The sequence below is a fragment of the Hippocampus zosterae genome, chromosome 11, assembly GCF_025434085.1.
Source record: "Hippocampus zosterae strain Florida chromosome 11, ASM2543408v3, whole genome shotgun sequence".
NCBI lineage: Eukaryota > Metazoa > Chordata > Actinopteri > Syngnathiformes > Syngnathidae > Hippocampus > Hippocampus zosterae.
Window position 1 is genome coordinate 15,950,000 of NC_067461.1, and position 25,923 is coordinate 15,975,922.

The window sequence follows — 25,923 nt, forward strand, 5'->3', positions numbered from 1 at the left end:
TAATTCACAAAGGAAAAAAACAAAACCACGCTGGAATGATTTTTCAAGAACTTTATTTACATTTGGAAAAAATTATAAACATGAAAAACTGTGCACAGGCACACAGGTGTTAGCTGCTGGCATGTAGTGACACAACTGCACAACGTACATGAACATAAATGAAATGAGAGACGTTTTGATGATAAACCTTATGTATCAAAAGGATAACAATACCTAACAGTAATCACGGCTCATTTCCATTGACACTCTTGTGCTGCTCCATCCGACAACAACGCTGAATCTCCATGTGTTTGGCCCTCAGCCAGATGTCTCTGGACAAAGAGGTGTGTCCCAGGCTCAGAGACAGCAACCTGACAACAGAGACCTGGTTAATCGCATCCCATCGCACCAATCCAGTGCTTTACGGTGTTTCCCAAGGCACATATTTTATATTTGGAAAAATCCCAAGTATGCCATACAAACATTTCACAAAATGTGGTTAATCATGTACCTTCCGCCATCTAGTGGAAGAGCATTTCATTGTTTTGGCTGTCAATATGTGTTGCTGGTATAGAAAGCCGCACAAAGATATGTTATTTGTAGAGATAAATCATTTTCAGGCCAATAAAGTGACATTTTGTCATTGCTGACAGCTCACTTGATCGTTCACAGCATACTAATTGGGAAACACTGCATGCAGCCAAAGCCACTGTGAGGTTAAAATAGTATTTTTTCAGATTTTGAATTCTGAACTTTAAAAAGTACTCCCGATAATATAGGATGTCGTTTTTTTGTAAAAGGCCTATATAATCAAAATTAAAACAATTAAAGAGCCCACCTTGCTACAATAAGCATTCGGTGCAGATCCTCAGCACTTATGCTTTGGGGGTCGTCCTTCCTCATGTCTACAAAATCATCCTCGACTGACTAAAGACGACAGGAAAAGAAACAATTTAAGCAGCTGGAATTGTCTTAACTGACGGCTCAATATATTCAAACACATTGCAGTCTATGTAAAATGTTTTGCCTGCTGGGCTTGCAGCTACAGGGTTACCGCCAAGTTTTCTGGAAAGGACAAAGAGAGGCGAAGAAGATCTCACCTTGGTCACGTCATCTGAGATACTGTAGTCCAGCTGCCGGGCCACACTCAGATAGAGTCGGAACTTGTTAAACTGTGAAGATGTTTGCGCATGTAAGGGGATGCTCGTGAGATATTCATCCATGTTGTCTGGAGCCACTTGAGGTTTCAGGTGCATCTGACAGTCTGACTGTTGGGTTCAAGAAAGAAATGTTTGACACTGTTTCAATTCCGTGTGTTGGAATGCATAAAGTTCTTTGCTGTCTCTCATTATATCACTGTACGCCATCAATGGGCAAAGCTTGACCAGCCTTCACTGCAATACAAACAACCGGACCTCAGGCCAACTCCCTAGGTTGTTTACAGTGTGCTGCCCTTTCTCTGCAGACTGACGCCTCTCTCTGGTTTGTTCCTGTGGCACACAGCTGCCGCCATGGCAACATAACAGCCCAGCACACAGGAATAGCACACAGTGCATTCCTTGCACTGTTCACAACAGAGTGAGACCCATGCTAAAGCCCCCAGCTGGAGGGGGTTTCTGTGTCCAGCCAATAGCAGCTGAGACAGCAGTGTGATGCTGGCTGGAAACAACCGCCAGCGTTAGACATGATCAAGTCTCAGGAGAGGCTGGTGGAAACCCAACACCTGCCAGGCCTGGTAGGGGAGAGGCTTGGTTGTGGCGTGGGCGAAGCGTCAAGTGAGATCAGTGTGGCCGCATGTCCTCACCGGCAGCAGTGAGCGTCCTTCCGATGCGACGAGCACGTTAATATTGCAGGGGAATTCCATCTGGTGGTAGTTAAAGTCATAATCAACCTTCTGCCATGAGATCACGTTCCCCAAAGCTGTGACATTGCGCACACCTACAGTACCACACACACACAGAGGTAGCCTCGTTAGTGTCAAATCATATTTTCTGAGCTCGTCAGCTCGGATCAAGTCCTCGTGGCATGTGCACGTTTCACCTGTCGTGTCCAGTTGTCCTTGCTCCAGTTGGGTTTCATCAAGGAAAAGGGAAGTGTTTTGGGCCAGCTGCAGGGCTCCGCTCACCAGCCGGTTGGCCAAGTAGTCTTTCTTTGGCACCATACGCATCTGATTCATGTTGTGAAGGCTCATGCCCAGATAGAACGACTACAACGTGTGGATAGAAGAGGGGTTGGGTGGACATAAATAATTTTTGAATCCATCTCGTCTTTTCAGAAATCATTTTGTCTTCATGGGGGGAACAATATTAGCAAGATTTCCAACTTGTGCCCCTTTTAAGCATTTTACAGTACCTGCCACAAGATAATATTATTATTATGTCCAACATCAAATATGCGGTTCTCTTTTGAAATTGAACCAATTGTTAATGTCTTCATCTCATAGTAAGCAAATACTAAGACACTAATGATGATTTTACTTAACATTGGGAGCTAGTTGAGTTCAACGGATTCTTTGAGAGACCACATATGGGGCAAGATACCCGAATCAAATAAATCTTGGTTTTTACTCACAGAAGGAACAAGTTGCTGGATGGCCTTGTAGAGGCGTTCCGTGTATGAGGAGATGGTGGGACATCCACTCAGGTTTAGCGTAAACTTGCCCAGTGGTAGCACATCTCGTCTGGCATACCTACAAAAAAAAGCGGCTGAATAAAATCTGCTTCTGTGACTTGCAGCGAAGTAACAACGCATACACGTGACACATACACGCTGGAAATAAGATGCAGGATGAGGTACTCGGCAGCCAGGGAATCTCCCAGAAGGATATGAGTTAGATATGCAAGGAAGTCCCCTCTGACTGATACCATCTCATTCAAGGTTGAAGACAAAACTAGAGAGGGGGCACAATCCAAAGTTAACACTGGACATACATTATTTATTAAAACAGACTTTTCAATATCTAGCAGGCCAAAAGTTGGATTTCTGAAGAGCATGCCCATCTGCTCAGTGCAATATTACATGATCCCTCTTATTTATATGAGTAATATGTCTTATGTGTGTAAAGAAAGCTGTGCTGCAGTTCATACACTGGCATGTTCAATAGAGGTTCAATTTGAGATAAAAAATCCACAGCATGTTGCAGTTAAGATCACGGGGCACAGACAAGGAATTTGCTCACAGGCGTGATTGTCTTGCAAGGATGCAAAGGGCAGCAGAGGGTTGTTTTGTGCCAGTGGTTTGGCGTAGAGCATGTGGAGACGAGGAACCAGTGACGCAGGTGGGCTGTGGACTCTCTGCTCCTCGGCTGTCTCCATTGAGTCCGAAGCGTCGATGTGTGATGAAGACGCGTCCCTGTATGGATGTACAAAGCATCAACGACAGACGTCCAGGTCACCATTTTCGAAGCATCAAACTACTCTGAGGAGTGTCTTACTTGTCTTCTGCCAGAGCACCGAGAGCAGGACTAACTGAGAGGATCCCATAGACTTCTATGGTGTCATTCAGTTTGAAGCTCTCCCAGTCCTCGTAGACCTGCCAGAGGCACACCTTCATCTGTGGCCTTACATGCACTTCAGTCCAATAGTAAGTAAAGCATTGGGCTCGACACAGATGGATTATATACCTTGATTAAGCAAGATGGGCCTTTCTCATCCGGGAGGGGGAAGTTGAGGTCAAGATGCGAGGCAGACGCCGTGTAGTTCAGAGCAACTTCCGTCTCTTGCCGCCGGGCGTCACCCGTGCAGTGTTGATCTGGCGGAATCTGAAGACCTGCAGATAGGAGACGGGAGCAATTTCATGTCAGACAACACGGCTTAATTTTCAAATTATTCGTAATCAAGGGGTAACCAACAATGAAAAAGCTGCTGGTCTATGACAAAAGAGTCATATCTTCTAGTCCTAAAATATGTATCCTGGGACTTGATACAAATGCTGAAATATCACACCAAAGAAGAAATACAGTACTTCCTACATTCATTACCTCTGTCCGGGGACACACTGTTTTTAGGTAACGAATGGGACACAATTAACTAGTTTAGTTTGTGCAATGGTAGAAGAATGCGTTCTCCAGAAACACAATAAGGAACAAGCAGTTATCGCCATACTTACTATTTTATTCCATTCGATTACTTTATAATTACTGCCTTCAAGTGTTTTTCATACAAATATTGCAGTCTGCCTTTTGCGTTAGCAGAAGTTGGCGATGGACCATGGTTTACCCCCAACTTCAATTTCAGGTTGTGTCCAATCCAATGACGCCTGTACAAATGTGATATTTTGTGTTTTGCAGACCAACACTTGCATTGCCGTTTGGAAAATACATAAATAAATCAATAAAAATCACAAGAGTCATTTTGCCATAAGGCAGTAAATAGTCAGAACATACAATTTGTAGCATGACGCAAAAATAACGATTCCACAAAATTTGGGTGTCGCATTAGCCAAGGAATAACCCATTCATTAGAATATAGACAAAAGGAATACAGGAAAATATTTTAAATGCAACAGTCAACTTCCAATGAATGATAATGGCACTGTCTATTTGTCATCACCCGTGTCCAATAGTGCCCCACTTACCAACAAGAGTGCATGGACACATTTTTCCCCACTATTGGTAGAGGCTGAAATGGTTCATGGTCTAGTCTACCGAGTGCCATTTGTAGTCATAGGTCATGACATCATTATCAACCCAAAAATGTAGTCTGTAACACTATTCTCATACCTGTATGAGGTTCCCTTTGTTTCTGTGGCTGAGCATCGACGCCATCCATGTCATCATCTTCATAGCTGCGCTTTTGTCTGTTTGGCGCGTACGAGGTGGACGGCAGCACTCTTGCTCGACTCGAGGCAGCATAACAGTGCAACAGAGTTAAGGGAAACTAGGTAAGAGTGGAATGAGACACACTTGTTTCATCATGGTTCATGAATCAGACAAGGTCAGGATATATCTTTCACCCAAGAATTTTCCCCAGGAACCGGTACACAGTAGAAAGTTTGTCTTTCGGAAGTCACAATGTTTTTGGAGTTAAAATCCACCTGAGAATGTATACAAGAGTCAGTGAGTTGGGACATTTATGGATCTGGCATGAACTAACCATGGTGGACGTACCCCAAATTCTGTCACATCTTTGTACTTTCCACACCTTAACACCTGGTATCAGTGAGAAAGCAAAATAAACAATAATTAATATATTTAGAGTAGGCATGGGCCGATATTAGATTCTGACTGTATGATAAGGGTGAGCAAAAGTATTACGGTATCACGGGATTAAAATTACAGCCCCAAATTGTGCTTTTTTGAGGATTACCGGTAAATAAAATAGCATTTCCCATCCCACTGAAGATAATATAGAATATTTGGTACATTACCAGTGCCATGTGGCATGCCATGAAGAAAGAAAGAAAGACAGAAAAAGAATGATGAACATTCTTCCCTTAGTTTAATTCTTAGTAAGTCAGTGTCTCATCAGTGGAGAGCTATCTTTAGAACAGACCGGTGGGCTACTCATGTTGTCATTGAGCTAACTAGTCCCCACTCGTGCCACGTTTTAGTTTTATTTTTTTTCCGGCCAATGCACATTAATCAACATAGCCTCCATAAGTACGTTAGAGTTCTCTCCGTCATTGCCCTCTGTCTTTCCGCTCCCTCCCTCCCTCTCATTCCTGGTTTACCGCTATTTTAGTGGTGCTTGAAACTGTGACTTTTTAAAACCACTGCAAACGGTCAAACTGGTAATCGTCCCATGTCAGATTGAGCGTACAGTGAATTCATACTGTGAATATGTGAAAAGGGCTGACTCGGAAAGGAATGGGTGGAGCTCACTTTAGCTTGTGATGATGCATCGATAGTTTCATACGCTCCCATGTAAAACTCTGGATCGAACATGTCCTGAATTAAACAGCGGAACTTGACCAGGCCGTCGGGCTTTAGGTAGTGCAGTGGGATGTCATTCATTGATGGAACCTTAAACAATAGGAATGCATTATTATTTTCCGGACAAAGTATGCTGTGACAAGTGCAGGATTATTCTCAGTGTTACCCATGTGTGAGCATCCTTTTCATTTAAATGGCCTTTGAAGAATTCGACCACTTTTGCCTCCCAACCAGAATTCGGGTTGTTTTGAGATCCAGCTGAAATACCAACAAGAGCACATTTATATATTAATTTTGATCAGATACATGGGTCGAGGTCTCTGGAAGACAAATGCATTTCAAACAATTCATAATAACTTACGCATCAGCATGTAAGTAAACTTTAATACATCCCATGTATGGAGTCAAATATTTTTCGTGCAAAAAATATTTTTGCACCGAAAAATACTAGTTACACATTTATAATGAATCAACGTGCGTCAAGTGGATTCTTACCAGCTACTGCATTGTTAAAACGGCCGATTTGGGGGTCTCCATGACCCGGAACCTTCATAATCATGTGTTCCGTATTGTCAATTCGCGCGTGAGTGTGGATAATGGTCCAAACTTGCGAACCGTCGCCTTTCTTCTACAAAACTCAAGCAGCGTTACGGCAACCGATGTGAAGCGGTGTTACTTATTTAAGTGACGGAAAACAGACTGTGTGCTGCCTCCGATGAAGAGAAAGAAAGTCACATGAGTAGACAATGGCTCCCAAGCTAACCAGCTTACACTCACGCGCTGAGCTTTAATGTTGAATAGGGAAGTTAGTGTGAGGGTCTTACCAAACATCTCCTCGATAACATCCAGTGGGTTGTTAATCCAGTCATGTGTGGAAGGCATCGTTGCCATAGACGAAATTTTGATGTATGTGAATTCAACCAGGTAAAATAAATTACTTGAATTGAGTTGTGACAGGATGGCAGAAGAAGCTAGGGCGGGAAACAAACGTCACTGGGTGAAGGCAGGAGTGCGTTTGTTTGAGAAATTGAGACCTCCCGGAGTAAAAGTAGTGTCGAGGTCACTTCTGGATTAGGTTTTTGTTTTGTCTGCTTTATGTTGTTTCTGGAGCGACGCAAATTTAACCACTATGAGAAAATTACACAGTAAAAAAAATGAGATTATAAAAAAGAAACGACAACGACCATTGAGTAAAGAATACTTCCCGCCAACAGATGGCAGTAAAAACGTGACGTTATCTTCTCTCCAAGCCAACCAACAATCGCGCAAATTTAGTAAATCTCTATATGATACTGAAGTTTGATACATAGGCGATGAATGAGCGTAAGGTTATGGAAATCAGTCACATCCTTGCCGTGGGCGATATCCGATTGAGGATGCCGCATTCGTGTTAATTCGGAATTCGGCAAACTGTATCGTGATGGCAGTTGGAAATTTTTTATTTACAGTTGTGACATGGCGTGACAACCTAAACGAACGTCTGTTATCACGCGTTTCTGAGCGATTTTACCGCCATCGACCCACAATATTAGACTAATGCAGACTAATTCTTTCGTATTTTTACATTCTACAGAAAATGGGACTATAAGGTATCAATCTCAACATTTGTATTATTCTTATTCTTATTTGGTAAACGTTGATTCTCTTTCTTCCCAGGAGATTTGAACGCATCATGCCCAAACTGCCTGCCTACTCCGGTAGTGGCTACGTGTAATTTAGAGAAAAATGGCAGATAGAAAAAACAATAATGTTCCTAACCCCGGTGCAAATTTGTTATTTAGTGGGGCTCCTGAGTTTAACTTCAATTTGCCCTTTATGCCAGTGAGTCAGGCTTCTGGTCCGGCGGTGCTGTCGGGAGGTAAGAAGAAATACCGATTGCCGAAACATTAGCATGCAAGCTAACTAGTTAGCAGACTTCCTGTTGGGACGTCAACTGTTTTTTACTCCACACGTCTGAGAAACTGGAAGGAAAGGAATATTGTCAAGTTTTATTTGTCTGACAGGTTAGCCCCAATTTGCAACCATGTGATGTGGCCAGAATTTATTCTAATCTCATTGACATGTACAGTTCTGTTAACGTTAATCATTGTGACTTCTCATGTTGACTGTATGTTAAGATGAGATTCCTTTGACGAGTACCAAATATCTTAGTTCTTAAATTGTTTTGTTTGTTAACAGAACATAATTGGTCTGTGAATTAGTAATACTGCCTTACATGTTATTTTAAACTGTCATGTTTTATCCAAATCGTATATAAACCAGTTCATGCTTTAAATGTGCACTATGATATCCATCAGAGGATTCTACTGAAGTTGGCGAGGAAGACAGCTTTCTGGGTCAGACTTCTGGAAATGTACAAGCTCCTTCTACCTTTAGCTACTTTTCTAACCCAGTAACCAGCAGTGACCCGTTTGCTTCGATTGGCCAACCATCATGCCCACCCCCATCATCATCATCAGCAGCAGCAGAAGCAGCCTTGTGTGCTGTCACGCAGTCTGTTCCAAGCAGTGTTAACATGGCTCCTCTGATGCCTCCCAGCTCACAGTTGAACACTACTTCTCCTGTTTTCAGCAGTACAGTATATCACAGCCCAATGGGGCGCCACACTCCTCCCCCTAGTACAATGACCACGCCACCTCCACAGATGCAACCACAGAGTCATAATCCCTATAGACACACCGCCACCAGCAGCAAAGCCAGTCCTTATATTCCAGCTCCAGAGGTTCTGCCGCAAAGCCACACATCACAACACAATCCCTACTCTGTCACCTCAGGGTCGCAACCATTCCCACTGTCCGGACCCACATTCACAAAGGTAAACTTCATCAGTGACTGTGCTGGAATAAATTTGTGAGCCTAAATGCCTTGGAGGTAACTATTATGCATATAAAAAAAACATTTTGTATTCTGCTCCACTCAGCCTCCTCCCGCTCACATGCAGTCACCACCACCACTTCCTCCAGCCAATCCTGCTGGTGCAGTCGTGCCTGCTGGCCCCATGATGCAGTACAACTACAATGTTTATGAGCCTCTTCAGCCACACTGGTTCTACTGCAAGCTAGTGGAATCCAAAAATGTGTGGCTTCCTTTCAGCATCATCGACTCCCTCCAGCTTGAGGAGACTTTTAACTCTGGTACTTCCTGCATGATCATTTTTACTTGACATCCCTTATTGTCACTCATTGTAATCTAGTAAATCAAGTAGGAATTCAGAGATTTAAAATGTGCACCGTTTTATTTCTCTAGTTCAGCCAGACCCAGAAAATGTGATCGTGCGTACAGACGGTGGCCGATTTGATGTGCATCTCTATGACCGCATGCGATCAGCGGTCTACTGGGAGGAGGAGGATTCGGAGGTTCGCCGCTGCACTTGGTTTTACAAAGGAGATGCGGATAGTCGCTTCATCCCTTATTCTGAGGAATTCAGCGACAAACTAGAGGTTTGTTATCCAACTTCATTTGACTGGAGCTAACTAAAAATCATTACTGTGTAAGTCACATTTGGAGTGGTCAACCTTAAAATAAATGAGCACCCACTAGTTTCCTTTCAGAATCAATATTCACATACAAAAAAAATCTTCACTGAAATGTGTCTGATTGATTGCAACACACGTTCAGAGTAAACACCAATAGAGAAAAGCTACATTTGAGATGAAACAAATATACAATTCACTGGAATTCATTAAGGCGGGCCGGTAGTCCAGTGGTTAGCACGTCGACTTCACAGTGCAGAGGTACCGGGTTCAATTCCAGCTCCGGCCTCCCTGTGTGGAGTTTGCATGTTCTCCCCGTACCTGTGTGGGTTTTCTCCGGGTACTCCGGTTTCCTCCCACATTCCAAAAACATACATGGCAGGCTGATTGGTCACTCTAAATTGTCCCTAGGTGTGAGTGTGGGCGCGCATGGTTGTTCATCTGTGTGTGCCCTGCGATTGGCCTGCGACCAATTCGGGGTGTCCCCGCCTACTGCCCGGAGACAGCTGGGATAGGCTGCAGCACCCCCCGTGACCCTAGTGAGGATAAAGCGGTTCGGAAAATGAATGAATGAATGGAATTAATTAAGATCGAAATTCTGAAAATTGTTGTGTTTTTTACATATGGATATAACCTGGGGGAATAGACCCTGTCGTCAGACTTCATTCTTTCAGCGAACTCAATTACTGTTACCCTACAACAACTGCGTGCATGCATGTGTGCGTGTCTCGAGTGCAAGAGTGCATTGTTCTACGCATTCTTTGATAGAAACATTCGCTAAATAATTATTTCTGGCTTTGGAAAAGACCTCTCACAATTTATAACGTTGTTCAATACTGTAAAAATGTGATATGTTTGTTTCATGGGGTGGATCATAACATTGTTATACTCGCTTGCTTCGTTGCAGTTTTTGCTAAATCGGAACAATCTGCACAACACCGCACTCAGGTTTCTCTTTTCTCCAAAACACCTCCAAAAACCAAAGGATTATTATTTTTTCTTTTTTTTGTCTTTACGTCTGTCGAATGTGTTCTGCAATCCTTTAACTTCCGCCTTGTATATAAATGACCTGTGAACATCTCAGTCATGACTCCTTCCCTTAAATGTTTGTCATTGGCTGTCTCCAGTTGTTGTGCCATGCCCAACATGAAATGAGGTCTGCGATTGGCTGGTTTTCGCATTGCAATCAAGGACAGGTTGATGTAGATTACATTCCCAACAATCAAACACCATTGTTTCTTCATATTTCTAATGTCTGAGTGGTAAAGAACGCCACAGCACTATGTCTTTACCCAAAATAGATACAATGATTTAAAAGAAAAAAAACTTTGTTAGTTTTTAGAGATCTGTGCCTCAAGTTTGGGGTGGGGGGGGGGCATGGTCCCCCCAGGTCCTGAGTGTGCTCATTTATGTTCATCACTGAATGATGTAAATTTCATTCCGATTTTTATTTCCTCAGGCAGAATATAAGAAAGCTGTCTCTACCAACCAATGGCACCGTAGACTGGAGTTCCCTTCTGGAGAAACCATTGTCATGCACAATCCAAAGGTAAACCTACTAAAAGTCTCATCGGCACTTAAACGTTTTTTTCAAAATTAGAAAAGTGCTTTAAACACAGGATTTATTATTATTATTATGTTTTTGCTTGATAGCACAGTCACACCTTGGTGTGTTATAGTGCACAAACTTTCTTTTGTATTTATTTGTATACATATTTACAATAAAGATGGAAGCTGAAACGTGCCGGACCTTGGAAAAGTTGTGTGAACTATGAGAATAGGTTGAAGTGATAGCCGTGATTTGACGAGTGCCAAAACTTTGGTGTCTACGTTTCTGTAGGTGATAGTGCAGTTCCAGCCCACTTCTATGCCTGATGAGTGGGGAACCAATCAGGATGCACAGACCAGGCCCAGAGTGGTGAAGAGAGGGGTTGATGATGACCATGATCAAGTCCCCGACGGTAGACAAAATCCTCTACACAGCTGACTTAGCCTTTGTCCACACGTAAACAGATATGGCTCATGGTCGAGAGATTCTGGGCTCAAATCTCAGCTCAAGCCTTCCTGTGTGGAGTTCACATGCTCTCTCGTGCTTGCATGTTTTTTTGGGTTTTTTTTCTGAGTAGTTCCGCGTCGTCACACGTTTCAAAAGCATGCCTGTTAGGTGAATGAAAAAGCTCATGGGGTAGAACCAAAATCCAAGACGCATAAAATAATGTGCATTTATGAAGATATCAGTGTACGTGTGGCAATGAATATAAAACTAAATTGTAACGTTTAGCTTTTTTTATATGGAAGGGAATTGTAGTTCCTTAATCTTGGCACAGGAAGAAAGACAATTATTTAAAACTGCTTTTTAACGCATGCTAGGTAAAGGACCAGCTCTCTCAATATAAACAGACAATAGTACTGTGAAATACCTTTTAATGCACCATGACCAAATGATTGATAAATGCCGTGACAGAGAAAATCAATTCTCTCTACCTTTCACAGGTGAGCTCCCCAAAGTGGACCATCTTGTGTTCATGGTTCATGGAATTGGTCCCGTATGTGACCTGAGGTTTCGAAGCATTGTTGAGTGTGGTGAGTTGATGCCAGTATTTGTGCAGCATCTTGGTGGTTTACATCACATCCCCCCCCAAAATTGCTGTTGCAATAAAAACCGTAGTGCATCTACAGATATTATTTAATGGCTTATTTGTGCAAACAGTGCTCGAACAGGGAGTACGGCACACTGTAACAGTTTAGTTAGAAGACATTGTGTTTCCTTTCAGAATATTTTTGTTCCATGCCAATACGACATTCTACGATACCCTCACAAATGCAGGCAATTTATCAACGTGTGCGCCAAAACGTGTCATGCAACAAATTCATTCATGTTGTAAAAATGAGTGCATACAAATGTTAATTTAGTACGTACTGACATCACATCGTATATTTTAAGAGTTGATTATATTCCATTTGATTGTTCCATTGATGAAACATAATTGTAACTAAATGTAATTTGCATTAAAATGTCCTACATTATTTATTTATTACTGTTTGGTAACGGATGATTGTTGTTTATTTGGTATTGTTTAATGATTTAACAAAATAAGATAAACAACAATATCACACAAGAGGGAGCAAGGTTGTACTCACTGTTTTTCACACAATTACTTCTTGGGTACTGATTAACGTGAAGGGCTACGAGTTTCATGTACACTTTTGAGACTACGTCAGATTTAGCACAATGGATCACCAGTGTGCTTTCATGTAGGACTCCAGAAACCAGATCATATTGACTGTTCATAGGCTGAAATGACAGGATTTTGACTATTTTCAGTAAATTATTTGCGCTAAACGCTCAATCGATTGTTGATTAATCGATTACTTTTGACACCTGTAGCCAAATTAATTTTTTTTCGCACTCCTCAAAATTGGGAACATTGTTCTTGTATTCACTGACAAATTATAAAAGGCTGACTTTTCTTGTTCTTGATACTGTATGATAAATACAAATCACTGTGTTCTCAGTGGACGACTACCGCAGCGTGTCTCTGAAACTGCTGCAGAGTCACTTTAAGAAACCCTTGGACGATCACACCATCAGTCGGGTGGAGTTCCTGCCTGTCCATTGGCACACGGCCCTCCATGGCGATGCCACAGGGGTGGACAGGTGAGGAGACCTTGACATGCTGTGCTATACAATACATCTAAGCTTGGAAAAGTAAAAGTGCAGGTTTGTAATTTTCCTCTACAACCTTCTCATTTCTCTTTGCAGGAGAATAAAGAAAATCACTTTGCCCAGCACAGGACGATTACGTCACTTTACAAATGAGACCTTGTTAGATGTGCTATTCTACAACAGTCCTACATACTGCCAAACCATCATGGACACAGTTTCCTCAGAGATCAACCGACTTCATGCCCTGTTCATGAAGAGAAACCCTGATTACAAAGGAGCAATATCCGTTGCCGGGCACAGCTTGGGTAATGCACTACTTTTGGAAAAAAACAAAAAACAAAAACTAATGTGCTCAACCTTTTTGGAGAATATGTAGAATGCAATTCTGAGGCATTTCTGTGTGGGGATGGCATGTTTCCCCTTGTGCATGTGTGCCTTCCAAAAACATGCCTGTTCCATTTAAGACTCTAAAATTATCGAACATTTGAATGTGAGTTCATCGGTGTAAACAGTATGTCCTTTGCGATTGTCTGGCTTGCCCAAAGTCAACAGGGATTGGCGCCACATTACCCGCAACCCTAATGAGGACATGTGTTATAGAAAATGGATGGATGGACACGATCCAGCCTCAACTTTATGCCCCCTTGCACAATATTGTGATATCCATTACAAGGGCTGTATCAGTTATCTGGCCTAAAATGACAATAATGATGACAAGTTCGAAGATGTATTCATTTCTCAAAAAGTTCAGTATTACAGCTCATTATATTTTCAAGTGGTCATAATGTTGTGGCTGGTCTGTGTTCGTAGAGTTAACAGAATGATCCTTTGAGCAGAGGCTTTGTGTCATTATGATCGATACTGTCCTTGCAGGGTCCCTTATACTCTTTGACCTGCTGTCAAATCAAAAGACTGACATGACCTCTCCTGCGGTGCCAGCCATCAATGGAGGAGTGCAACAGGTGAATGCCATTTTAATTCTGTACCCATCGAGGTTGGCAAGCCATAAATAATCATAGCCAAATATGCTTCAAAGCACTTCAAAAGTTTGCCTCTGAAATCCAGGTGGCAGCTCCGGTTGCACCCGCCGTCATCCCTCCAGCTGCCGAGGAGGAGCCCAAAGAGGAGGAACCAGAGGACCTTTCCGCTGTGCTGGAGCATCTTGGACTGTCCGAGTACAAGAGCACCTTTGACGAGGAAAAGATTGACATTGAATCTTTTGTAAGTGAAAATTAAATGCCTAATGAGAAGGTCCTGAGCAAACCGCGGTTTACTGACGTGATCCCGCTTCAAATAGAATAGGCCTTTTTTATTTTTGTGTTTACAACAGTGCCCCAAAAGGTATTTCTGTGGCATCTTAGGCAAAAGCTCGATCGGGCTAATTGTCGCCTTCCCATTAAAATGTGCAGCAGCTGCTCTAATTCAGCTTTTATCTCTGTGGGTATTGGAATGCAAAAGCAAATCACATTGGATCCATGAACTACAATAGTATTGCATTCTAATTGATGTTGTTGGTTTCATGATGCAGCATTGCGAGACGATTGATGAGCACATCTACCTCAGTGCTGCGGTTTGGGTTTTGAAGCTCAGCTGCGGACCAGTGTAGAGTTTGCATGTTCTCCCTGTGCTTGCAAGGACTTTTTCTGCGTACTACTGCTTCCTCTCCCATTTCAAAAACATGCATATTGAAGACTAAATTGTCCTTAGCTCTCAGTGTGAAAACCTGTTTGTTTAGTTCAGGGGTCAGCAGCCTTTTGAAACTGAGAGCTACTTCTTGGGTACTGATTATCGTGAAGTGCTATAAATTCGATACGCACTTCTGAAATAACTATTTTGTTCAAATTACATTTATGTTGTTATATATATTCATTTATGTGATGATGTTTTTGATTTCTCATATAATGTCACATGCAGAACTTTGTTTCTATTAAAAACCTCAGCCAGTGTTGGCATTTTTAGAACAGGCCTGCGGGCGGGCTACACCCTTGTGGGCTACCTGGTGGCGGCGGGCACCAACTTGATGATCCCTGGTCAAGCGCTATGCTGACTCTTGCCAAAGTCTGCTGGGATTGGCTCCAGCTCACCTAATGAGGACAAGCATCATAGCAAAGGGCGGGATTTTTTTTGGTCACGATTAATAAGTGTGAATTTGACTTTGCTGATTTGTGTCTTTGCTGTTTATTTCTTTCAGCTCATGTGTACAATTGAGGACTTGAAGGAGATGGGAATTCCCCTTGGTCCCAGGAAGAAAATCGCCAAATTTGTCAAAGAAAGAGTCACGAAACAGGCAAGTTTGTCAAATTGGTTTTCCGAAAAATTGACCCCTTTAAACAATTGTATGACCAGCTCTTGTGTACTTTGGCGGCTGCTCAGGAGAAGGAAGCTGAGGTGCAGGTGGTCAGTCAAGTGGGAGAGCCCGCACAAGCTGCTGAGACCGGGCCTGACAAGAATCTGCCAGCAGGCGTCTCCTCCATCCACGTCGACTATAACTACTTTGAAGTTGGTACTGGACAGGTGCGTGCGGTCATGTCGTTAAAGCACTTTTTGATTGGTTGTTGAAAATGTGAGTGTACCTACATCATGCTTTATTTCTCAGGTGTCGGTGGTCTACCACAACCTAGACTTCAGTCCGGTGAATTTCTTTGCCTTGGGTTCTCCAATTGGCATGTTCTTGACTGTCAGAGGCTTGGAGAAGATTGAAGAGGACTATCAGCTGCCAACTTGTAAAGGATTCTTCAACATTTACCATCCGGTAGGCATTCCTCCTCATTGTGTAGCGGGGCCTGAGGGATTCAGAAGACGGGCTTGGGGATTAATCAATTTAATTCATTAATCGATTGTTTTTTTTTCCAAATGTGATGTCTGCCCTTAGTGACTTTTGTAGCCTGTTGATGCACACAGTTGACACTGAAGACAGCCAACAGTGATGAGCTAGCTTACACAGAGGCAACGTTTCATCTGTCATTTGCATTTGGTTCGCTTTTTCAGACGATGAGCAAAATCCCCTCGCTGCACAGCATGTTTAAAGGTTGTTGAAACCAAAGCGATGCGCTCGCTCAAAACATTTCAGCATTTGCTCAGTTTTAGAAACGACTTTGTTCAGGTCACTGATGCATGGCTAAAATGATCGTACAGTTATTGCTCATAGTGCCTCCGGTCACTTTTGCGCACACACAACTGCCTGCAAAGGAATGTTGATGTGGACAGAATTTTGTATAAAACAGGCATGTACGTGCAGACATGGCATCGGTCCTCCTGTCTGACTCATTACTGTCTCTTACCTGTTTCAGTTGGACCCGGTGGCTTACAGGATTGAGCCCATGATAATACCAGACTTGGAATTGAAGCCTGTTTTGATACCGCATCACAAAGGAAGGAAAAGGCTTCATCTCGGTAAGGAAAAAGACTTGCTTGCGTGGCCATTTCAATCAAGTCAAATGTGTTGGTAATATTTAAGAGCGAAATTCTGTTGTTGTGGGCCCACTAACCCTTTAAGAATGTATGTTTGGTGTTTTAGAGCTGAAGGAGAGTCTCTCCAGAATGGGCTCGGACCTAAAGCATGGATTTATCAGTTCGTTGAGGAGCGCGTGGCAGACACTCAACGATTTTGCTCGCGCCCACACCTCCTCTGCGCAACTTCAGGCAGAATTGGCTATGGTGGCCGATCAGATTGAAGAACAGGAGAAAAGAGCACAAGATTGTGAGCCTCTCTCACTCTCTCTCTCTCTCTCTCTCTCTCTCACATGTTCCAACTGAATACGTTTGATTCATTTTGTAATGTTAATGCTCCGTTTTAGTTTCAGAACAAAAAAACCCAGAGATCCCTGAACCACAGAAAGAAGAAGAGCCTGAGGTCAGGATCGGGATGCTGAATGGAGGGAATCGGATCGACTTTGTCCTTCAGGAGAAGCCCATTGAAAGTTTCAATGAGTATTTGTTCGCCCTACAGAGTCATCTGTGCTACTGGTACACAATTTTTTTTCTAGGGTTTGGCAGTGCGTCTGTTGCATATACCACATGCAAAGACGGTAGTGCCATGATCACGGGTGAAAATACAATCCATGCTGCCTTCTTCTTAATGGGCACCTGGATTTGCTTCACAATAGGCCTGCACAATATGTTGAGAACTATGTTCATCACAATAATGGCCCATGTAATATGCATATTGTAAAAACATACAATCAGTTTCATATGGTGTGCAGTGTACAGCGTGCTCTGACCTAACTTTGACCGATCAGATGCAACGTGAAATGTACATCTCCATCCGATGGGGGAACATGATGTAGGGGCATTACTAACACTAAATAACTTTAAAAAACACACATACAATATATACTGTGACAGACACATAGCTGACCATTCATCCATCCTTACATCCATTTTCAGCACCGCTTATCCCTGGCCCCAATCCCAGATGATTTTGGATGAAAGGCGAACTACACCGTGAACTAATCTCCAGTCACATGGCACATATAGAGACAAAAGAAACATTTGCACACCATTACTGTCAGTTAATACAATTAAATAATACATTAAGCCTGCTTATTTTGCTGGATGGAAATGTATTTCTTTGACTGGACAATAAAAAAGTCCGTTCTTTTGGTCTCATGGTGCCCATGGCACTTTCATTCGCACATCCCAGAGTAGAGGGAGGTTGGGTGAGCACTGACTAATTTGTATGAGACCGCTACTGCACACCCTTGGACGAGATGATTTCAAGGGGGTGTTTGAAATTAAAAAAAAAAGTTATGTTGCTTAATATTTCAAACATTTGCGCAGACTTTCTGTGTACAAGGGATAATGAATATTGAATTTGTGTTTTGTAGGGAGTCTGAAGACACAGCTCTGCTTATCCTCAAGGAGATCTACAAAAGCATGGGGGTGCAGCCAGAACATGGTACATTAGCACAATAAAACCCCATCACGAAATACTTTTTCATTTGGATTATTTCGTGCCTGGATTGTTTGTCATTTCTTTTGCTGTCTATCTACATGATTTTCTGTAGGCAAATGTGTAATACAACCATATTATGGTGCAGACCCAATTCTAATGAAGTTGAGATGTTGTTCTTAAACATAAACAAAAACAGAATACAACAATTTGCAAATCATGTTTGGCCTATATTTAATTTAAAACACTACAAAGACAAGATATTTAATGTTCAAACTGATTTTGTTTTTACCAAATGATGAGTTACTGTAACTGTAATTGTTGAAGCTTTCGAGGTGGAACTCTCTCATTCTTTTGCTTGATGCATAGCTTCAGGTGTTCCACAGTCCAGGGTCTCCGTTATCGTATTTTATGCTTCATGATGCCCAAAAGTTACTGATTATTTGCTAAAAACAATAAAGTTTCTCAGTTTGAACATTAAATATCTTGACTTTGTCATGTATTTCATTAAATACAGGTTGAACATGATTTGCGAATGATTGAATGCCGTTTTTCCTTTATTTTTAACACAACGTCCCAACGCCATTAGAATTGGGTTTGTTTTTGTCTTAAATTAAGAAAAGTGAATGCCATTGTAGATTTAAAGAGGTGACATGTTTATTATAACATTTTGTAGTATAAATTATACAGCTTGACAAGGAAAGGAATGTGCGTCATATGATAAAATGGCAACAGATAGCAACAAATTAGCAGCAGTTTTTGAATAAAGCCTTTTCTGAGTCCAATGGGGAAATTGCCCAATACATTATTTCCTTGCACATTTTCTTTGTGTTCAGTTGTTTGGCTTGAGTGGAAGACAATATATACTACTCAAATTAACTCTTTGATTCGCAGTAACATTTATGACGATCACACAGAACTTCGCCCCCGATGCCTTGAAACATTTTCTGGGCTCCTGTATTGACTTCATCCATCTAACATCAGCGGGCAAATCAACAGTTAACATGGCCTCTGGAACATATGTAAAAGAGTCTGCAGGAGTCCAAACATCACAACATGGGCATGAGATCAAAAACAATCAATTCGCATGAATAAAAGACAACATTTTGAAAAAAATATTTACAAGAATGTAGCGTTCTAACAGAGTCCTGTAGTGTGAATAAATACTGCCAATAAGCCTCGCAGGGTGTAAAACGACACATTTCGGAGAATAAAAAATTCGAGTGCCTTCGTACCCGATATTTGTTTTGCATGGTCACGTTTGATATTTGCACTTTCAACAATCACATTAACATGCTTCTCTCTATTAAGACAGTGACTGACCGTCACAGAAAATAAAAAAGGTCCCTTTCATCAAAAAGCTAATAAATAGAATTCTAACTGAACAATATGGCTCCACAATTAATATTAAAAGTTGATTTCTCCCAATTTGGAAAAACAAATAACTAGCTTTGCAACTGCAACCCAAGAAGTGGATTTTCACCTTTGTTTAGGAAATGTCAACATGACCAACTGCTGAAATCTATTGACCGAGGTTACAGTTAAAAGGTAGCTCAGCAGCAGCGAGAAATATGGTGGGGGCAGGGTTGTCGGGTCCATTTCACAGCAAATAAATGGTCAATACCTGCAAGGCGAACGACTTGCTTTTTGGAAAATGTGTACAAAACGCAGCAGGGTAAGCAGTGATGTGATCATCTGCTCTTTTCAGTTTGCCGTAGCTCAACTAGCCACAAAATTGTTCTTTGTACATTCATTTGTCTGCAGCTGTGCATTGATAATGTCAGCATCTCACAGGCTTTTCGCTGACGTGACACTGGACACGCGGCGAAGCTGCTCAGTCTTCTGCTTTGTTCTGAGGCTTAAAGGCCTGCTTGTGCAGGTGAGCCTCGATTTCCTCCCGGAACACGAGCATTCCCAGGTAAGAGTGAGAGGCCTCGTTCATGGCTTTGGACTGGATGCACATGCGGTACTGTTCTGGAGTCAGTTCGTCAGCGCACTGCTTCTCGTGCCATAGATGAAAGAGAGTGGACACCGGTGTCCGAACCACCACGAGGTCACTCCGAAGATACTTCCTGTACAAGTGGACGTCTTCAACGCCCCAGCCTTTCACTTCAAGATCAAAACCCCCTAAGAGAGAGAGGGAAAATGAAGCGTGACGTTGTGGGGAAACCGACGAGTAATACATGAAAAATCTGCTCTTACCAATACTTAGGAAATCAGAGCGATATTGACACGTCATACCGAAGCCAAAATCTCTCCAGAAACCAGCATCCTTTTTGTGAACCTGTTTCAAACAGAAATATATGCTCCACATTCTTTTTTTTACGTAAAGATGGCAGAATTGGACTGTATTCAGCCATCAAAGGTCTTACCAGCTGAAGTTCAACAGGTGGAGCCAGCTCTAAATTTCCATAAACTATGGCAGGATTGTACAGACTAAACACTACTGGATAGAAGACTTTCTTGTCTACAAAATAGAATAAGCAGCATGTTTAATCGCAAACCTGACAACATGTTATTTTTCTTTTCAATTCAAATGGCAGATGTATAAGCATACGTGGATCTGCGTGGAGACGACACGTATTCAGGAAGTCCAATGTGAAATGGATGTCGACGTCACAGAAAAACATCAGAACGTCGCCTTTAGTCCAGGCACGCGCGCCAATATCCAGGCCCCGCCCTCGGGAGAAATCCTCCTCCACTGGGATCAGAGTGTAATTAGAGAAACTCTCCTCTCTGACACACACACAAAAACAAACAAACAAACAAAAGGATATATTCTTTATCCTCTTTATGACACGCTGAATGACCATAGCTTGTTGTGAGCAAAAAGGACAAACCTTGACATTGTTTCCAAAGATGACTTCACCTCTCGGAGCCCCTCTTGGCCAAAATAAACGACTGTGAGGTGAACTCTCTTGTCCTGATGTACACACACTTCCCTAAAAGCAGTTAGTGTTACACATTTGTCTACAACACCAATTACAAGAACAACAATTAAATAAATAGATAAATAAAAAAACAGATGGGCGAGTATCGAATGAACAAGCGAGATCATGTCAGAAGAATCAAATGTTCTCACCTGAAGTTGTGTAAGAACTGTAAAAAGGTTTCTGCTCTGCCCGCCAGCGGCACAATGATGTTGATCATCATTTCCGTTGTGTCAACAGTTATGCTCCTGACTTTCATCAGTGGACCAAAAGGCCTGAAAAGGGTGACGTGGCGGAAGGTGCTGGACTCTTTTTTGGCAAAGAAGAGCTCGTAAAGTGACCCTTTGTCCCGCTCGGTTCTGTACATGCCTGCCGACCAAGGACAAGATGATAGCCGATGAAGGTTAGTGTGTGGATGTGACAGACAAGCATGCCTGCATTTGTCCAAAAACAAAGAAGCTCATTTAGAGCTTCCTTGAAAACAGTGATTGCGCAACAAGCATTTATTGGCTCCAACATAGTGATTCATATGTACTTGGGAATGAACCACATTTGGTTACTTCAACTAAACAAATAAACGATTTATTCCAGCCAATCACTAAAGAATTGGTTTGGGTTAAAATGAATTAGAATGTTGTGATAATGTAAATGACAATGCTTTGACATTGTCTTGAAGTGATATTGTACAGTGTTCCAAAACATTTTCACATGATTTTCAGTTTTATCTGTTCATTTTTTTTAAGGTGAAGAATGACATTCAAGGCAACGAAAAGGCATTTTGTGTGTTCATATGCTCAAACAAGAGTGTGCGGCTTGCATTTGAGGAAACTCAATAAAAACACGACAATTGGAATGCAGATTTGAACTTGCCACAAAATACCCAGAGGGGAAGACAAAATGGGAAACGTGTGTTGTATCATAGGCGGCGCCCATATTGAACAGCTTTGTGAAAATCTGTATCCGCTTGAATGTTGCCTGAATTCGATTTTTTTTCTTTACCTTTCAGTGTTTTCAAACATCTATATATCTTTAAGCAACAGATATCGGCACACATGCAGATAAATATAATACTCATAGGCGCATGTTCTTTGTCCTCTGCAAAGAACGGCCTTTCAACCGGAAATATTCTCCGATTTCTGTTGTCCTCAATGAAAGCAGATTGCTGATCTATGCAAACATCTGGTTTTGCTCGGCAAAACAATGATCAACATTTTTGCCGATTTTGACATATTATAGACCAAACCAGTAACTCAATCAAAATGAATTCATGTATGCATTTTCTGCGCTGTCAATTAAAAATAATATCCTGTTTTTGGAATACACGGATGGAAATTAAAAGTTGTTGTTTTATGGATTAATTCATGAGCCGATTATGAAAAGAATTGTTAGTTGAAGCCCGAGTCATCACTATACTGCTCATGTCATCAGAAGACACCGTAGATCGTAACGTGATGCCTTCAGTTGTGTTGTTGGTTGCTTTCTTTTGGTAAAGCAATGGTATCGCTCAGCACAGTAAGTAAGGGCAATGCACAGGTCGTTAGTCAGCTTGTTTCAAGGAACATCCGGTGATACCTTCTATGAAGTGGCCCTCTTTGTAGGCTTGCCTATGCATGGCCATGTCATCCTCCACACCGTCCTCATCGTCGGGGTTGTTGATTATTTCCAACGCGGCCTCGATGACCTCCACTAGTTCGTCCCGCCGATCTTTGCGAACGGGTTTCTCCTCCGGGTGCCGCGTCAGACCCATCTCCAGCTGGTAAACCTTGGATGAGGTGAAGCTCTCAAAGGGCACCAGTGCATACTCGCTGGGCAGGCGGGCCCCTGTGTTGACCTCGGCCTTGTCAATCTGAGAGTGCAGGTAGTCCAACAGATCTCCGGGCTCTTGCTCCTTGTTCTCAGCCAAGCCCTGTGCCTCGGGAAGCTCCTTCTTGTCCTGCAGGAGTTTCAGCTTCTCGCTCATTTCCTGCAGCTCCTGCTTGAGCTGCACAATCTGCCGCTTCAAGCTGGCGGCGCGGTTCAGGTGGCGCTCCTCTTGCTCTTGCAGCAGGGCCTGGTAGTACTCCTTTCCGTAGGGCTCGCCCGCGATGCCAGGAAGGACCAGGCTGACGTCGGCTTGAGGGGTGCACTCCAGCAGGTAGGCGAAAAACAGCAGTACCAGCAGCAGGAAGAGGCCCAGGAAGAGCCAGCGGACCCGGCCGTGGAGCAGCAACCCCCGTCTGGGCATCACGCTCTCATACAAGTTCCAGCTGGACAAGTCGGCATTCCGTTTCCTCTCTCACGCTCTCATTGACATTATTTTGGACATAATTCGGAATACACTTTGCACAGGTAACATTTTAGATTTTTTCTTGAAAGACATTTCAAGAACAATGTGTGGCAAACTAATTCTGGAGATTCCACTCGGAAGTCGCTTGAAACCTTTGGTAAAATATTCCCATGTAAATCCATCGATCGTCACCTATGGAGGAGAAAAGAAAAAAACACATGAAGACCACAATGTGCTTAACCATCAATGGCAAACTACACTAGCCAACAAATGTTTACTTGGAGATGAGAGCAAACTTTTCTAGATGCGTTTTTACACTGATTCTCAATCTGCCCTTGTTTTTGCTCTGTCACATCAGGTTTCATCATAAGAATAATTTAATTATGGAATATAGTAAAATGTTCCTTAATATTCATGAATTAAGCGACAGTTACAGCAAGAGATGGATTGTTTTTAAATCTTCACAGCAATAAATTACAACACATGGTCAAATGTGTACTGCACAAGGTTTTTATAGGGCAAACTTGAAAACAATATTTCAAAAGCCTTCATGTGCTGGAAAAAAAAAAAGTAGACATTTTTCAAACCAGCGTAAAAATTACTTTCAGGGACATAGTAATTTACATAGACTGTAAATTTCCCCAGTGTGGGACAAATAAAGGATACCTTAATAGAGTCATCTCTAATTAAAATGTTCTATTGACCAGGGTTATTAACAAAGCTGAAGAGAATAAACACAATAAACATACAATGAATGTAATGTTCTGTTTGTATGGAATATGTTTAAAACGGGATGATTTATGTCACCTACTAAGTCAGACACTACCAGGCTGACGCCAGTTACATAACACCACAGTCAAACAGCACCACAAGGCTCCAAAATTGCAAGAAAAACGCGCGCGCGCGCGCGCGCACACACACACACACACACACACACCTCTCAAACAGACTCCTGTCCTGCTACGACTGCCTAACAACAATTCAACAAATTTGAAGCAAGCTACTTCCTGTTAAACACGGTGTTAAAAAAATAAATGCACAACACTCACACAGAAACACTAATGTTGTCAAATTCAGGAGATGATACAAGGGGATACAATAGCATGATATACAATTAAAGACTTGCATCAAATATTGTATCTTCACAAAGATAATATTCAGCTTTGATTGAAACAGTCAGAGCAGTTGCAGTTTGCAGTGGAACTGCATCATCATGAGAGCTGTGCCTTCTATTTCTCCCTAACGTGAGAGTCAAAAATACATGGAAAGTGCAACTTTTTAAGAGGTTCTCTACTCAGCTTTTCTCTTCATGTAAAATTGTGTAAAGGTTAGGCTTGAAGGTCATCAAATCAAGCTCGCAGCAGAGTGGTGCAATTCTTCTAACCTGGCAGCTTTGGTCATGACCTGGCCTTTCTGGAGTAAATCAGTCGCATGCCTACAATGAAAAGCAGGAGGACGCAAGCAAAGTCTACCAATGTAATTCTTATGTACAGCTGAGAACACAATTATCTTGAATGTCCGTCAACATGACAGTTTTTTTATTTGATTGTAAAAAAAAAAGTAATCAAGAGAAAAGAAATAGGAAGTGGTATTTTGACATGTGGTAAATCAACAGGGTTTCTTTCATGTGAACTCTGTGGGTGGAGAGGCAGCAAGTTTTGGATGGTGAGGCAGCAGGGTGCACCCAGTGTGGACTGATCGCCAGCCAATTGCAGGGCACACACGTAGACAGACAAACCACCATGACCAATCACAATCATACCAATGGACGATTTAGAGTCTTCAATTGCGCAACATGCATGTTTTTTTGGAATGTTGGAGCAAGCAGGCAGAAATACAATCGCACAAACACCGTATGGGCATGCAAATTACATACAGGAAGGAACCCCGAACCTCAGAAGTGTGAAACAGACTGGCTGCCACAAAACGACATCTTGAAAAAAAAATCACAAAAACCATACTGGATTCAGACATAGAGAAATAGAGATGACAAAACACGTTTAAGACTTGTATGGCTTTTCTTTGAGCTCCACACACATTCCAAAAACATACATGTTCATTGTAGACTTTTAATTATCCATAGCCGTGAACAGTCCCGGGTGCAACCTGGCTCGAACTCTCATGAGAGCAAGCACGACAGAAAGTGGATGATGGATGGACTTTAGTAAGTTGATTTATCAACTGTACATAACATACACTATCGGCCATACAAACCAGGTAATTAGTGGTGTCGGGCGAAATTTCTCATATCGTGCATCACTAATATATGAAATGCCTGTGAGGGAGCGTGGCTTCGGACTAACGGCGTTTATATTCTGTTTCATAAAAGCCGAAGTGAACCAACAATCATACAACAATTATTCTGAACTGTCCAAACCGGAAGTCTCCTAGGTTGTGCTGTTGGCTTAGCGACGTTGGGTTATCTCTACGGTTTCCAGTTATTTGTCTGTCAATAAAGCGTCCCGCAAAGCAAGTCTGTCGTGCAAAACCAGATACTCACGTCATCTTGTGTGTGTCCCGTGCCGTTTGTTCTTGAAGCTGGAGGATAGGAGGGAAGCCCAGAGCGAGGGGGAGTCTGTGTTGCAAAATGCCACGGAGCAAAAAGAAAAGAGTGGCTTTCCATCCACTTCCGGTCCGCACGAGCCAATAGAACTCATAAACGTCACACTACACGTTGACGCTAGTGATAATAACAAAATATAATTTAGTACTGTACTTAAAAATATCAACACAAAACGCACGATGTCCGTGTATTATTTACAACAATTGTTTGTGGCTTCTAGCGGAAACGGACATGCAACATTTCCAACAACGCATATTGACCAGGTTAAATTCAATCCCAGTG

General features: G+C 42.2%; 3 protein-coding genes across 4 annotated transcripts; 1 reads left to right on the plus strand and 2 right to left on the minus strand.

The window, feature by feature from the left end:
• Positions 1-38: 38 nt before the first annotated feature.
• Positions 39-7,245, minus strand: mcmbp (minichromosome maintenance complex binding protein). Its single transcript, XM_052081357.1, has 16 exons — positions 6,676-7,245; positions 6,018-6,109; positions 5,801-5,941; positions 5,087-5,128; positions 4,924-5,013; positions 4,700-4,835; positions 3,602-3,747; positions 3,413-3,510; positions 3,158-3,330; positions 2,746-2,869; positions 2,551-2,668; positions 2,020-2,185; positions 1,784-1,917; positions 1,080-1,247; positions 818-906; positions 39-350 (listed from the first exon to the last, which is right to left on the minus strand). The coding sequence occupies exons 1-16, from the start codon at positions 6,740-6,742 to the stop codon at positions 224-226; spliced, it is 1,911 nt and encodes a 636-aa protein (XP_051937317.1). The 5' UTR covers positions 6,743-7,245; the 3' UTR covers positions 39-223.
• A 249-nt stretch (positions 7,246-7,494) lies between these two features.
• On the plus strand, positions 7,495-18,700 carry sec23ip (SEC23 interacting protein). Of its 2 annotated transcripts, none has more exons than XR_007965057.1 (18): positions 7,495-7,709; positions 8,149-8,666; positions 8,772-8,985; positions 9,098-9,291; positions 10,784-10,873; positions 11,165-11,285; positions 11,818-11,907; positions 12,841-12,982; positions 13,088-13,296; positions 13,865-13,953; positions 14,057-14,212; positions 15,183-15,278; positions 15,365-15,505; positions 15,588-15,743; positions 16,282-16,384; positions 16,509-16,701; positions 16,798-16,957; positions 17,818-18,700. XR_007965057.1 is itself a non-coding variant. In XM_052081356.1 (18 exons), exons 1-18 carry the CDS (start codon positions 7,577-7,579, stop codon positions 17,903-17,905), a joined length of 2,892 nt encoding a protein of 963 aa, XP_051937316.1. In that variant the 5' UTR covers positions 7,497-7,576; the 3' UTR covers positions 17,906-18,700. The 2 variants fall into 2 exon arrangements, 1 of the variants encoding a protein (XP_051937316.1); XM_052081356.1 differs by having other exon boundaries at positions 7,497-7,709; positions 16,509-16,691; positions 16,789-16,957.
• csgalnact2 (chondroitin sulfate N-acetylgalactosaminyltransferase 2) lies at positions 18,515-25,735 on the minus strand. Its single transcript, XM_052081358.1, has 8 exons — positions 25,579-25,735; positions 22,385-23,270; positions 20,965-21,181; positions 20,723-20,824; positions 20,440-20,618; positions 20,255-20,349; positions 20,085-20,166; positions 18,515-20,009 (listed from the first exon to the last, which is right to left on the minus strand). Exons 2-8 carry the CDS (start codon positions 23,034-23,036, stop codon positions 19,717-19,719), a joined length of 1,620 nt encoding a protein of 539 aa, XP_051937318.1. The 5' UTR covers positions 23,037-23,270; positions 25,579-25,735; the 3' UTR covers positions 18,515-19,716.
• Between the last annotated feature and the right edge of the window lie 188 nt (positions 25,736-25,923).